General features: G+C 32.7%; 1 protein-coding gene, 2 non-coding genes and 1 pseudogene across 3 annotated transcripts; 2 read left to right on the forward strand and 2 right to left on the reverse strand.

The window, feature by feature from the left end:
• Positions 1-3,085: 3,085 nt before the first annotated feature.
• LIP2 (lipoyltransferase 2) lies at positions 3,086-5,334 on the forward strand. Its single transcript, XM_068635371.2, has 3 exons — positions 3,086-3,214; positions 3,304-3,355; positions 4,521-5,334. The coding sequence occupies exon 3, from the start codon at positions 4,530-4,532 to the stop codon at positions 5,232-5,234; it is 705 nt and encodes a 234-aa protein (XP_068491472.2). The 5' UTR covers positions 3,086-3,214; positions 3,304-3,355; positions 4,521-4,529; the 3' UTR covers positions 5,235-5,334.
• Positions 5,335-5,569: 235 nt separating this feature from the next.
• LOC150025738 (ADP-ribosylation factor-like protein 8a pseudogene) lies at positions 5,570-6,997 on the forward strand (annotated as a pseudogene).
• Positions 6,998-12,970: 5,973 nt separating this feature from the next.
• Positions 12,971-13,042, reverse strand: TRNAP-AGG (transfer RNA proline (anticodon AGG)). The gene has a single exon. It is a non-coding gene; the product is annotated as a tRNA-Pro (tRNA).
• Positions 13,043-13,936: 894 nt separating this feature from the next.
• TRNAP-UGG (transfer RNA proline (anticodon UGG)) lies at positions 13,937-14,008 on the reverse strand. Its single transcript has one exon. It is a non-coding gene; the product is annotated as a tRNA-Pro (tRNA).
• Positions 14,009-14,213: the final 205 nt, after the last annotated feature.

A 14,213-nucleotide genomic window follows, 5' to 3' on the forward strand; every position in this document is an offset into this window, starting at 1 on the left:
CTTATACTGAAAGTGCACCAGCTTTCCATTCTCTGTTTTCACGTTTTTTCTCCTGCTTTCGCGAATCCGCAGTTTTCCTCATTAAGGTATCTTTGACACGCTCTGTTTCTCTGAACCCTGATTTCATTTCTCTTCTTGTTCTTTCTTCTTTTCTTCATGTTCTTGCGCTTTTCTTTTCCTTTCCTTCCGTTTTTGGTTATCCTTTTGTTTCCCATGGATATATCATAAAACTTAGAATTAACAATAATGAAGAGAGTTTTACTCTCCAAGAATCCTTGATTTTTTAGAATAATTCAGAGAGAATGATATGTTATTATCTTTACTGAGAATTACATTTATAATACTTGCAGTAACAAACTCTTTAACTAATTTTATTTATGAACAGTTACTTAAAAATATTAAATTAATAATTAAAACAGAATAATAAAATAGTATTTATTTGTCGATAAAAAATAAAATTTCCAACCAGAATAAATGGAAAAATTATAGAACAGTCACGTGATGATGATAAAAATGAAGCCACCATGAAATGTCATAGTCATTTCGTGAATAATGCACACTTTGACAACGCCAATTGATCAGAGTATTTGGTATATAGACAACACGATGCCCTTGTAGGAAGATTTGAAAGAAATGTTCTCAAAAGAACAATTACTTTCGTCAGATTTTTTTTTTATTTTTTTCAGGAAGTGAACTCCATTAAGTAAGGTGAAAGAAACATAACTGAAATCTAAGCTCTTGTGCAAAGGTATTTAAATGGCATAATTATTTTTGTATTGTCGTTAATTGATTTAATCAGGTTTGTTTTGGATTGTAAGAGGTTACATGATGGAAGATGATGACATTAATTATATAAAATAATATTAATAGATATTGGAATCATATATATATATATATATATATGATAAATTAAATTATTAATTACTTATGAACTGAATTCACATGTTACAGTTTTTCAAAAAGTGTTAAACTCAGAAGCATTGGATTGGCATGAGCAAAATATTTTGTTATAGGGTCGATAACAAACTAGTGTAAATTTTTTAAGTTTTAGACTTTTATAGAACTATTTTTATCCAAAACTTTGTTTAATTTTTTAGTAATTACAAACTTTAATAGTAATTATTTTAAATTTATTATTCATTTAAGTTCGTTTTACTTATACTTATAGTGTAAAAAATTGTAAATGATTCACAAAGAAAAATGATATTTTTGACAACTCCTAAAATTATATATAACTCTTGATGTGATAAATTTAAAAATAAATATATATGATAAAAGATAAGTTTGAAATTAAATGATATAAAAAATATTAAAATAATAGTATTGAAAGTTGTATAATAGGGTGAGGTTTGCACCCACTCTATACTATGTTACGAAAATGGACTTTAAGCCTAACTCAACCCCATAAAACCGGCTCATAAGATTGAGGTTTGCACCCACTTATATACAATGAAAGGCTTTAATCTCTAGTTAATGTGGGATCTCTAACATATTCTTCCACCACCTCAATGAAACATCCCCATAAAATTTTGAAATGCAAAATATAATGATAGTATATATTAGAGAGTTTGTTTAAACGGAGGAGTTGTTATTTGAAGGTTCCGATTTAGTGAAGTTTATGAGTGATTCTTGGTGGTTGTTGAAAGTAAAGGTGAGTTAATGATTTTCGTTCACTTTTTTATTTTTGTTTTGTTTTTATATATCGGAGATGTTGGTACACCTCATTTTTTGAAACACATATCGGTTTGGTCTATTTGGTATATAAAACTGGATTCCGTATTCTATGTCAGATTGACCAACTTCGTATGTATTGTAAATTTACATACCGAATTGTGTTATCGGTATACAATACCGGATCAATTTTGTATATTGAATGGACCAATCCAATTTGTTTAAAGAAAATGCATACCAGAGCAAATGGGTATCTTCTTCAACAACATAGGAAATAAAGATTAGAGAAGGTCAAAAAATGGGATTCAAATAAACAATAATTTAACTTAACTACTCTTGTGCAAATGCTCTCTTCAACCATAGCCATTGAATGCGCTCAAATGTTCTCTCAAATTCACTCCTGCTAGAAAAACAAAGGTGTTGTCGCTGGAGAAAAAAAGAGGTAAGGAGGTGCACTGGTTTCGAGAGAGAATGGTTAATGGAGGGTGTGGGATTATGAGTGAGAGAATTAGGATTTTAAAAAAATTTAAATAGGTGCATAAATTACCTTTCACTTTTTATATGGAGGTGTACGAAATGATTATGTAAGTTGACCTAATTTGTTTTAATCCATCTCCCATGACTTGCAAAAAGTTGAACGGAAGATTGACGCATATAAGAATTGGAAGTTAGTTTTGTTAATTCAAAAAACATATGTTTTACTAATTATATAAATGTTATACATTTATTCATACTACTAAATTTATAGATAAAATAAAAAACAAAAATAAAAAATACGATTACCACTGATAGAGTAAATTTAGAAAATGTATGAGATTAAATTTATCATCTAATAGCACTTATAAACTGAAATATGTATATCTTTATGTTTAACTTGGATAAGTTGTTATGAAAGAATTAATAATATAGAAGTTTATGATAAATAATTTTACAATCATTATTGGTCTATTAAAAAGGCAAGGAATAGTGAAAAGTGATAGTAATGAAAATTTTTCTTACATATATTCTTACCAAATTAACTTAGTTCCTTGTAAGTTCTCTTGACCCCTTAAATTATCAAACAAAACATAGCACAAAGATAAACATAAATTCCATTTAATGTGACAAAAAAGTTATTAGAAGGATAGGAGGGAGACACACATAAATTATTTTAATTAATAAGATATATATAATATTTTATTATCAAGACCAAAATGCATTTTTAATGATAGATCTTTAATAAAAACCTTAAATACAAAATCTATTATTTAGAAGATGTTACACTAGAAAGTTAGAAAGGATAAGATATCGTGAACAGATAAAAAATTGTTTTACATTAACCGTCAAGGTTTTTAAATAATAAAAAATATTATATTGTGAATTCTTTTATGCTAGAAATAATTTATAAAAGTATGAAAATAAATTATTTAAAGTAGTGTCTGAAAACAAGATATTGCAATGAAGCTCAATCGACCAATTTTTGAAGGACTTTGGTATTGCTGTCAAAGCCTTTGCTCTCACACCCTTCGTTGTCATCTTCGGCCACTCTGTTTTATTTTGGCAGGTAACCATTTTTCTTGCTCTGTGTGTTTGTTTGTCCTTTCAATATCTGCTTATATTCGGATTATAAGCTGAAATTCGTTTGTTTTTTAGGTATTGTTGGTTCAGTTCTTACGCTTCTGGTCTCGTCGCTGGTGCTTTCAAGGTTAGTTTTTGAGAGGTTAACTTGTTTCTCTGGGTGGGTTTAATGTACCATGGTGATGGGTACAAATTGATAGATGCATTTCTCTCTCTCTCGAGGAATGATGCTTGTGATTTCCTTAATTTCTCGTCTTTTGTTTCACATATAAGATGCAAATTGCAATTCTCCTCTTTTCCTGTCCGAAGTGGTATGATTGAAGTGCTGTTCAAATTAACCCAAGTTCGAGGAGACCTAGTCTGTACTGTAGCAACGGGAACTGTAGATATGGGTAGGGAGTATAATTGTTTCATGGTATGGGAATTGCATTTCAAAATTATAATAAAACTTAAAAAATGAAGTGTTATAAGGGTATAGTTAAATAAATGGATTTGGTAGAGAAAAGTGAAGACTGCTTGTATGTGTTCACACGAAATTATCAAATACCAAAATATATGATATTTAAAATGTGATAGGTCTAACTATTGTGCTATCTTATTACACCAAGTTCCCTACAACAAATAACAAACATAGATTGGCACAGAAGTCCTCGAATCTAATAAAATATCAGAAATAAAAAAAGGGCATGAATAAAAAAAATTAATTTTTTAATGAAAAAATGAAAAAAATTGATAGTAAATGTACGAAAAACCATATTTTACGTTGAATTTTTTTAATCAACCACCTTTTACATAAGATTTGAGAGGAAGATACCAATCATACAGTTCTTGTTGGGCCAACAAGAACCTCCCTTGCCCAAAGGATTTTGACGTTAGTTGCTTGGGAGCGATAAATATCAGATCATGGCAGTTTGAGACAGAACTACCTCAAATTTGAATCTTTTGAAAAACATCTGTAACCTTTGCCAGTAATTTTTATTTGGGTGAACCGTTGGAGAAATCATACTACGATATTTGAGATATCACAGCAATATTGGTCGTTCTAGTTCCTCAACCATTTTGGTATTTTTTATTTTATTTATTAATTATTCTCCTTCACTTTTCTTTCTCCTGTGATTGGTGCTTGCTGAATGAATGATAATCAACTTTTGGGTACCAATATAGGCATTTCTTTGCACCTTTGATGACTTCAGGCTAAAATTTCAATGTAGTTAATGTTACCTGTTCCCTGTTTGTGATAATGCTTATTCTCTTTCTTGCTTTTCACTGTCTTCCTCTCTTTCTTGGCACAGGAATAGGGAATGAGGGGTTTGCGAAGCCTTGAGGTCTGGAAACTAGGAGTTGTCAACTATATTGATGCATTGAAACTGCAGGAAAAACTGGCCTTGGATAGAAAGCTTCATAGGAGATGTGATACTCTTCTGTCTTTGCAACACCCGCCTACATACACTGTTGGCAAAAGGCAAACTGTTCACAATTTGTTAATCCCCCAGTCAGAGTTGGAAAAAATTGGAGCTGAACTTCACTACACACAAAGGGGAGGAGACATTACCTTTCATGGTCCCCACCAAGCCATTTTGTATCCTATCATATCACTTCGTGATATTGGGCTTGGTGCTAGGAGTTTTGTGGAGAAAATCGAGTCAACCATGATTGAACTGGCTGCAATGTATGGCGTGAAAGCTTGTCCTGGACAAAGTGGTGAGACTGGGGTATGGGTTGGAGAAAGGAAGATAGGTGCTATTGGCGTTCGGATATCGAGTGGAATCACTTCTCATGGGATGGCATTTAACATTGATCCTGATTTAAGCTACTTTAGGCACATTGTTCCTTGTGGAATTGCAGATAAAGAAGTAACATCTTTGAGAAGGGAGACAAATGTTGTCCTTCCCGAGGGAGAAATAGTACAGGAACAATTGATTTCATGTTTTGCCAGAATCTTTGGTTATAGTAATCTGATTTGGAAAGAGGATGCTTCAGTAATATTTGATAAAGAAATTGAGTGAGATTCAGTTATTTGAGCTGGCAGAAAATTGTAGATATTTGTTTATTCTTTCATTCTTTTTCAAATCTTTAAGTTAATACAATTCTTCCTTATTCTACATATATGCATAGATTCGTATGCCCTTGTTTGTATGATACATAAATTGGTCAAATCCTCCGCATTCTGATTTTTTGTTGTGAATGACTGATGGTTGATAATGATAGACCTAATTCAATACATTGATTCCAAGATTTATATAATATGTTCTGTTGAATGACAAAATCACAAATACTCTACTCTACATGTTTGATTGTTTGTGACTTGAAAAGTAGATAATAATAGTTGAATTTGAGTGCAATGGGGATGAAAAAAGGCATCTTAACAACACTAGATTTTGATCCCCTCATCCTCACCTCATCCTATCTGGATTTTGAGATTTCATATGTTGGGGATTGTTGCTATGATGAATCTGTTTGGCTGTGGGTTATGACTGCAAAATTAATTTTCTTTCCCAATCAGAAAATACTTACTAATGTCGCATGACCATCGAGGAACCAATTTTATTAAACTAGCCAATGGATATTATTTAAGTAAAATACAATATTAAGGTTGCTAGAGCATATTCTATTTTATTCTTGCGGACATGAACCATAAGTTTTTCTCAGCAGAAAGAATATTGAACCTACAGTCTCACTTGCAAATTTGATTCTAAACAAGAGACACTTTGATTTAAAAACCTCCATCATTGAAAGCAAAACTTTATTCCAGACGAAATAAAATGCTCTATAAAAATTTCAGCGCGAGACCTCAAAACTTCATCAAATACAGTAAAAAAGGTTTACATGCTTTAACAGATCAAATTCTGCTAATTATAGAGAAGTTACGTTTTGTGTGTCCCCAATGAAGTGGCATAAGGTACTGGGATGAAGGAAAGTTACAGTGAGTAGACAATACTGTATTGAAACTAATTAATGTTCCACACACAATATATGTGTCTACAAGTATAATTGGTTCGATATTGAGTTTAGGGTTTAGGAGTATTATTATAAATTCACAATGGCGTTTCTGTAGCATGTGGAGAGACGGTAAAAGATGCTTCCCTTGGTAGGACGAAACTTCATGCTCCTGGGAAGTAATCTTGCCCAGCTAAGTTTAGCTGTATAATATAGCAAAAGGAGGAAACCTAGTATATATATCGTGTGCGATTAGTCACATGATATGTATTGGCATATGATGGAAAGATTGTGGAAATGTCAGAAGTATGGGATTTGATTAAGGATCACATGATAAGCTCCTTCCATTCCATGTTCTACCCCACTACACAACAAAGATGTGGCAGGAAAAATAATCTTTGCATCAATGTGAAAAGTTAGAATTATTATTAGGGTATAATGTGATTACAATTTACAATTTGAAAATTACAGGAACTGAACTTCAGTGAAACTATGATTGCCAAAAGTGTATCTACGTGAACCTTTGTTGTTTCTGTCCAAGGCAACACTAACTTTCAACTTCACATTCTTTTTTCCCTACATACAGTATAATTTCATGTTAGATATCTATTCTGTCAAGATCTTAATGTGTCATTGATATAATTTATTTTATGGTGGAACTTGCAGTTATGTTGTTGACACAGCTGATTATGACGATTTACCAGCCTCTAGAAATGACCTTCATAACTTGTTGAGCAAACCTTCTTTAAATGGTATTCCCACTCTAATTTTGGATAATAAGATTAACAAACTTGGGGCTTTGTCCAAGCAAGACCTGACAGATCAGATGTAAGTATCTTCTCTAGATGTATTCGATGTTCAGATGATGTAAGTTCAGTATAAGGCTGATTAAGGCAAAAGTTTTCTTAAACATCTCCCAAATGATCAAGTGAAAATTAAATTACAAGTTAAATCACACCATGCAATTGATATAGCAGCACTAGGAATAGATGGAATTCGAAGAACTGCAGAACTTGCAGGAAATCCAAATAAGAAAGAATGGATCCTGAGACTGTTATTGAATGAATGAAGATACAAGAGAATTACAAGAATTTCTTGTTTTCCTCTCAATACTGTACTAACCTCCCATATAAAGTTGTGCTATTGCAATGCAAAGCTTCTAAGTAACTTCTAATTGAAATGGTTAAGTACAACACGTGTCCCCCCATTGATCATAATACTGTAACAGCAATATAACTGTATCTGCAACTTTATTATCATCTCTTCTTTCACCATCTAAGGATAGCCACGAAGTAATATGTTTTATCTTGTCTGCAACTGATAACGTGGTTCTATAATCTCTTTTAAATGATTTAGCTTTCAGAACGTTTGTACTTTCAATGCTTGTTTCATATGTGCAAGAGGGGACTGGAATCCATCAATGATGGAGACGTTTGTTGCTTTATGATCTCCTGTAAAAACTCCACTAGCATTATTGTTGATTGGCTTGTGAATTCAACATCCCAAATTGATGATCAAGTTTCACCCTATAAATTTATTTGTACATTATATTACAGACAAATATCTGATAGATGTGACTTTTATTGGTGTGATACTAGTTTTCTTTTCCCTTTTCTGTTTAGCTTAAATTAAACCAGAGAACATGTGATTTGATATGAACGTTGTTACAAATTACATCCGAGTGCTGTAAACTATAAGTTAAGACAATTGCTAATGTTGTATATGTAATAGATTTGAATAAAAAATTGTGTTCATACTTTGTTTTCAAGATTGATAATTTTGGGTGGCAGGCATCTAGGACAACAATCCACAACTTTCTTCCCAATTCAGTTAGTAACATAGTTCATTTAACAATACTACTTAAAGATAGCATTGTAATGAACACATTTTTACTTATACTTAGACCATTTAATCTTAGGTTTCTTGTCCAGTAATTGAGAATAAATACAATGTTTTAATTGGAATTTACCCAATTGGGTTTAATTGGACCTTACCTAAGATTATTAATTAAATTCATATTTTTAACCTAGTTGTCCTGTTTGATGATATCTTGAATTGTAGGTTATTGTTTTGAGTTATTTCAATGGTTTTAGAAAGTTAGGATTCTGAGCTTGATAAAAGAATAAAATACTTTGAACACTTGATGTGTGCAGTATACCATCTAGTTGTTCAAGGTCCATGGGCCGCCGACTATAGATTCTTTTGCTATGGACCAACACAAACAAATTTTGTTGTTATGACCTGATTAGTCAAAGTTTAATCTGTTTATTTGAAACAGATTTGGAAACAAAATATTTGAAAGATGAGTGCAAACAAAATCTGAGAAAAAGAATTGGAAACAAATGCATAGAATCTAGAAAATAAAAAACAAAATGTGAGAAAAAGAATTGGAGAATAAAATCTACAAAATCTTAGAAAAACAAGATCTCAAAATAAAAAATAAAAAATAAAAAATTGAAAACAAAATCTGAATAAAAAATATGCAAGGAAAAGAAAACTATAAATGGATACAAGCCATAAGGAGGATGGACATAATCTTACTCTTACACTACAAACTCCACACTAGAAGACTTTCTAACCTAGTTGCACAATTTTCCTTAGTTTTCTATATTCTTTTTTGTAATTTTTTTGGTTTTGCTTCCGCAGGGAGGCTAAATCAATTTGGGTTGATTCTCTTGTGATTTCACATTATATTTTGAGATTTTGTGCAATTTAGTCTTGTTCTTCAATTTGTGATAGACTATGCTAGACGGTCTAATCTTTTTGAATTATAATTCTGCTTAGGAATTGTTTTTGACCGCTTGTCAATAATTCAATTTTGCTCTATGATTGGAATTCTTGTTTAGTTTATTTTATTCTAAACAATCTCTTGTTTGCTTAATTCAAAAGGTAAAAGACTAAAATTCTCACACATATGCTTGAACATGGGTAAGGAACTTAATGAATTGATTGACGCTTGGTTGATTAATTCGCGAATTGATTGATACTTGTTTGGTTAATTGCCTTTTGTTTGAAAATTGGATTAATAATATATATGTCAATTGATGAAGGATTTAATGATGAATAAACTCGAGAATCAATATGCTTTTCAATTTTCTTTAGTCTAGTCTTTGTAATTTTCTATCTTCAACAGCAAATAACCCCCTTTTTAATTAAGGGTTCTTATTAACTCAAACTACCTGCAAATGATTTTTGAACTCTGTTTTACTAAATTTGTAATTGAATTCATTGGGAGACAACTTGGAGTTTTCATGCAGTAGATGGTATCCAAGACACTGCATTAGACAGTCTACATTCATACTCTTTTTATTTGATTGGAAACAGATCAATTGGTAGTGTCTTATGGCATGACAAGCAATTTATGTGCTTAACTGTGAAGGCTAATGTAGCCAGATAGTTAGGACTGATTCACATCTCCCGTCCTTTTGGTGGAAGAAACAAAACAAGTTTTTATCTTTTGGCTGAGAAAACAAAACAAGGTTTTGTGCCTAGTCAATGACAAACACACATGAGAATAATATAAAAACAGATAAATATGAAAAACAAGTGCGGAGAATGAAGTGCATGAATTCTGAAGTTAAAACTTTGTGTCTAACTTTGTATATCTGACGTTTTACCACATGTCATCAGTAAATTGGCAGCATTTTCTTTTTCACCACTAGTTGAAACATTACTTGTAGTTAAAAGTTTGCCAACAATGATAGAGTTGTTCTTTGGCTTATAAAACATTTTATAGAAATGAAGTTTTGCAGTATGTGCATGTTGCATTACAGACTGAACCAAACTGAATGAAGGAACTTCCGAGAATTTGAAAAGCGAGAATCAAATCACTAAACCAAATGTGCACATCGAATGGGAGTGGGCTAAGTCAAATATATGTCTCGTTTTCCGATAAAATTGTCTATGCATTTGTAAAGTTGTCACGTCAAATAAGAATGGAAATAATGGCACTGAATAAGATGGATAAACCTGATGGAGGAGGGCCAAGCACATCTAGCCATGGGAGCCAAAGCCCACACCATGAAGAGCGTCTAGACCAAGGAGAGCGTCTAGCTCCAAGGAATGAGCGTCTAGACCGTGAAGAAGGGAAGCGTCTACCCATGGAGCGTCTAGGTGTGGCACTAGACCGTCTAGGCCCTCTCACAAGATCAATGGCTAAGCATGTACAAGCACAAGTGGATGAAGCCACGGATGGAAGAGAGAAAGCCTTGTATATGTTGCATCAAGGCCCAATAGGGGTACTTAGTAGATAGGGTAGTGTAGAAAGCACATTTGAAAGAAACCTTCTAGAACTTGGCTAGGTGTGACCGGTCATGGCACATGGTCTAGCTTTGCATTTCATTTGGTTTACATTTCATTATGTTTTAGCTTAGGATTTACGTCCCAAATAGCCTATAAATAGGGAGGCTATCTCATGTATTTTGCAAGTTTATTGTGAGTAAAGTTATGCTGCCCATTTGTGCTCAACTTTGCTTCTCCCTAGAATCCTAGGCTTTAAACTTCAATTCCTTCATCTTTTCCCTTGGGCTGGCCGAACCACCCAATAACCACACATAGCATGCACCTACAAGATCAACACCACTCCTAGGAGGATCTTGCTCACCTTCTTTCATTGCTTCCGCCCCATTACTCTACATTGATTCAAGAAGAACTTCATGAAATGCCATCAAACCTCTCTTTGTATTATGGCATTGAAGGGTTCATACCGTAAAAGAAGAATGTTGCTATTCAGCTATAGCAACTACAAAGACAACAAGGAAGAAGAAAAAAAATGCAACAACTTGATATAAATAGATTGGAGAGGAATTTAATGAAGAAGGAAAATAAGAACTACACAAATAATACAAGCAAGGCAAAGAAAAGCACAAATATAAATAAAAATGAAGATTCCAAGAAAAATTCAAAAGAAGAATTAGAATAAAAAGTAAAGAACCTCTCAATTTTGTAAAGCTCTTGAATCATAGAATATTCCTTGATTATATATGAATATTCTACAATCCAATAGTCACCAAGAGACACATATGGGACAAAATTCATAAGTATAGAAGTCACATGAAGAGTTTCTAACCAATAAATGTCACCTTAAAAAGTGTAATGATGTTGTAACTACTTCACATGGCTTTTAACCTCTTAATGAGAGCCACCAATGCTTATTGGAAGTGTAATGATGAGTTTTTCCTTAATTTCAAGGAACCACCCATGTGCAAAGATTAATTAGAAGTTAACTAAAGTGTTAGACATAGGATTAGTTGAGTTAACTTTAGCTTAAATAGTCTTATGTTTACATTTGGGTTTCTAATCTTTCTAAACAGTTGTTGGGTGCATTTTCCTCTTCTAAAACCGTGGCATGCTCCTTATAAAAGAGAGCACCTCCTCTTTTAACCTCCTCTTTTAAAGTCATTCTTGAAGATTTCATTAAATTACACTTTGTGAGTCATCTTTGAGAATTCTCAACCTTCTAAGGTTTACATCACAACCCCCCTCTCTCTCTTCCACTAAGATTCTATATAACTAATTGCTGCATCACAAAATCTCCCATTCGTGAATTGGTCTCCTCACTCGAACATTTTCGACTGCCCACACCCACAAGATCACTTGACATGTGGTCATTCTCCTTAACAGATTTATTCTCAATCATACTCATTTCCTGAATTGCCCCTGTGCTATGTTTTCTTGCGACACATTTCTACAGCCTGATTATAACAAGGTTGCATATAAAAAGATCAGATTTGGTTACCTGGACAGGATTGTATGTGAAAGTATAACTTGTTTTTCTATCAAGATATCAAGAGGAGTTTATTCCTTTACCCCCTCTTTTTATGTTTTAAATTCAATAATCACTTACAGCAAACCATTCTATCACATTTTCAGTGGTAATTGGTTTAAAGACGAGTTTCCCAACAAATGGCAATTGGTTTAAAGATGAGTTTCCAAATCAACAAAGTAAAGGACATTCTGAGAATGAACTCGGAGACTCTATGCATCACACCCAAAGCAAGAATCACATCCATATGACAACACCAAATGCCTTAATAAGCAAGTTTTTTCGTTTGCTTATTATATTAAAAACTAATAAATCAATTTGGTGAAATTATTGGTGTATTCTGAAATTAAAACTTTGCTTCAATTTTATATATTTGACTTTTTCTATTTTACCAAACGGCATCACTAAAATTGTAGCATTCTCATATTTTTTTACCTCAAGTTGAAACATTACTTGTACTTCTCATATTTATTAAATAAGATACATGCTAATGCTACATGCGTAGTGGACACAAATAAATAATTGTGCAACTTGTTCACGTACATTATTTTAAGATCAATATTTTTGGGTGCTAGACATCATGGACACGACCACAATTCACAACCTCCTTATTCAATATGAAATAACATAGATGATTTAGCAATATTACTTCATTGTAGAATGTAGAGTTCAAATGATGTACTAGAGACTTAATATCACATACCACAATCTCAGTGTTGTGGCTCAGCTTGCAAACTAGTGTAGATATAAGAAATCAAAGAAACTCTAAGTGCTTCTTGGGAGTCTGTCTTGGTGCTCAATTCTCAAAGACTAATAATATAGGTAGTTGTTTAAGACTAATACAGTGTTCTTTCGGTGGAAGAAATGCAATTGCTAATTCTTTTGTGGCTGAGAATGTAGTGCATGCCTTTTGTCTAGTGAATGACAAACACACATGAGAATAATACAGGCATAGTTGATTATGAAAAAAAATATAGGGGCATTCTGATTGTTAAGATCGTGATTTGCACATGAAGACAATTCAGGCCAAAGATAAAAAAGGGGGCATTCCGAGAATTGAACTCGGGACCTCTCGCACCCTAAGCGAGAATCATACCACTAGACCAAATGCCCATATTGGGAGAATTAGAGCAAAGTTAAATCTATGTCAGTTTAATTTAGAATTGTATACCATATTTGCTTAGCTGGATATCCAATTGTAAGTCAAGGCAACCTGTTTTTCTAATCAAGGCATCAAAGTGAGTTTACTAATTTACCACTCTAGTTTTATGTAAAATATTTATCTGTACAGATATCCTGTTTTTGGAGATAATGGTGTTCAATTCAAGGCACTATTTATGGAGAGCATTAAGTGTGTGAACACCTCTCCTAATTTAGATTCTTTACCTGCTTTTCTTTATAACCGGACCTGCACCATTGTCTCTGGTTATTTTAACTTTCAACTACAACTTACAACAAATTATTGTATTACAGTTTTGGTGGCAAGCAGTTAAAGAATGAGTTGATTCATCCCAACACAATCACATGCAATCTCTGATGCTTTATTATTTAACTAGACAAATTAACAAGTAAAGTTCATCAAGTTCTGGAAGTTGAAAAGAGTATAATTAGAAATCAAACCTGGTGTTTATTGGTTGGTATTTGACTAAAGCAATTACCAAGTTAAGTCAAGCTTGTCAGCTTCCAAATAGTCAAAAAACGAGAAAGGGCATTGGGAGAACGATCTTGGAACCTCTCGCTCCCTAAGCGCAAACCATCTTAGTCAACACTCCTTTCTTACTTTTCACTTTTCTTCTCCTGAACAGGGAGAACCTGACCTAACCTAACCTAATTGCTTTTTCAATAGAAGTTCTTTATTTTAAAAATATCAGCAAAAATGAATGAGACATAAAAAGTGTGTATAATTGATAATAAATAAATAAATTTGTATAACTTATACTTATAAATGGATTAAAGCATTTTGTGAATTAAAGAATAATACAGACACAGATAAATATGAAAAAAATAGGGGCATTCCGAGAATCGAACTCGGGACCTCTCGCACCCAAAGCGAGAATCATACCACTAGACCAAATGCCCACTTTGAAGGTAAAGGGCAAAGTTAAATCTATGTCTAGATTTTTGTTAGATTGTCCTCACTTCTCTATTGCACACAAGAATTACTTGTATATGTAGATTTCTAATTCAGAGTTAGTTATCCAGCTGTTATTCTGCTATGACAGATGATGTTAGTTAGTTTAGCCAGTTGAAATTCTGTTATGACAGCTGGAGTTAGTTGGTTTAG

This window comes from Phaseolus vulgaris, chromosome 7 (genome assembly GCF_051622355.1).
Source record: "Phaseolus vulgaris cultivar YP4 chromosome 7, ASM5162235v1, whole genome shotgun sequence".
In the NCBI taxonomy this organism is placed as follows: domain Eukaryota; kingdom Viridiplantae; phylum Streptophyta; class Magnoliopsida; order Fabales; family Fabaceae; genus Phaseolus; species Phaseolus vulgaris.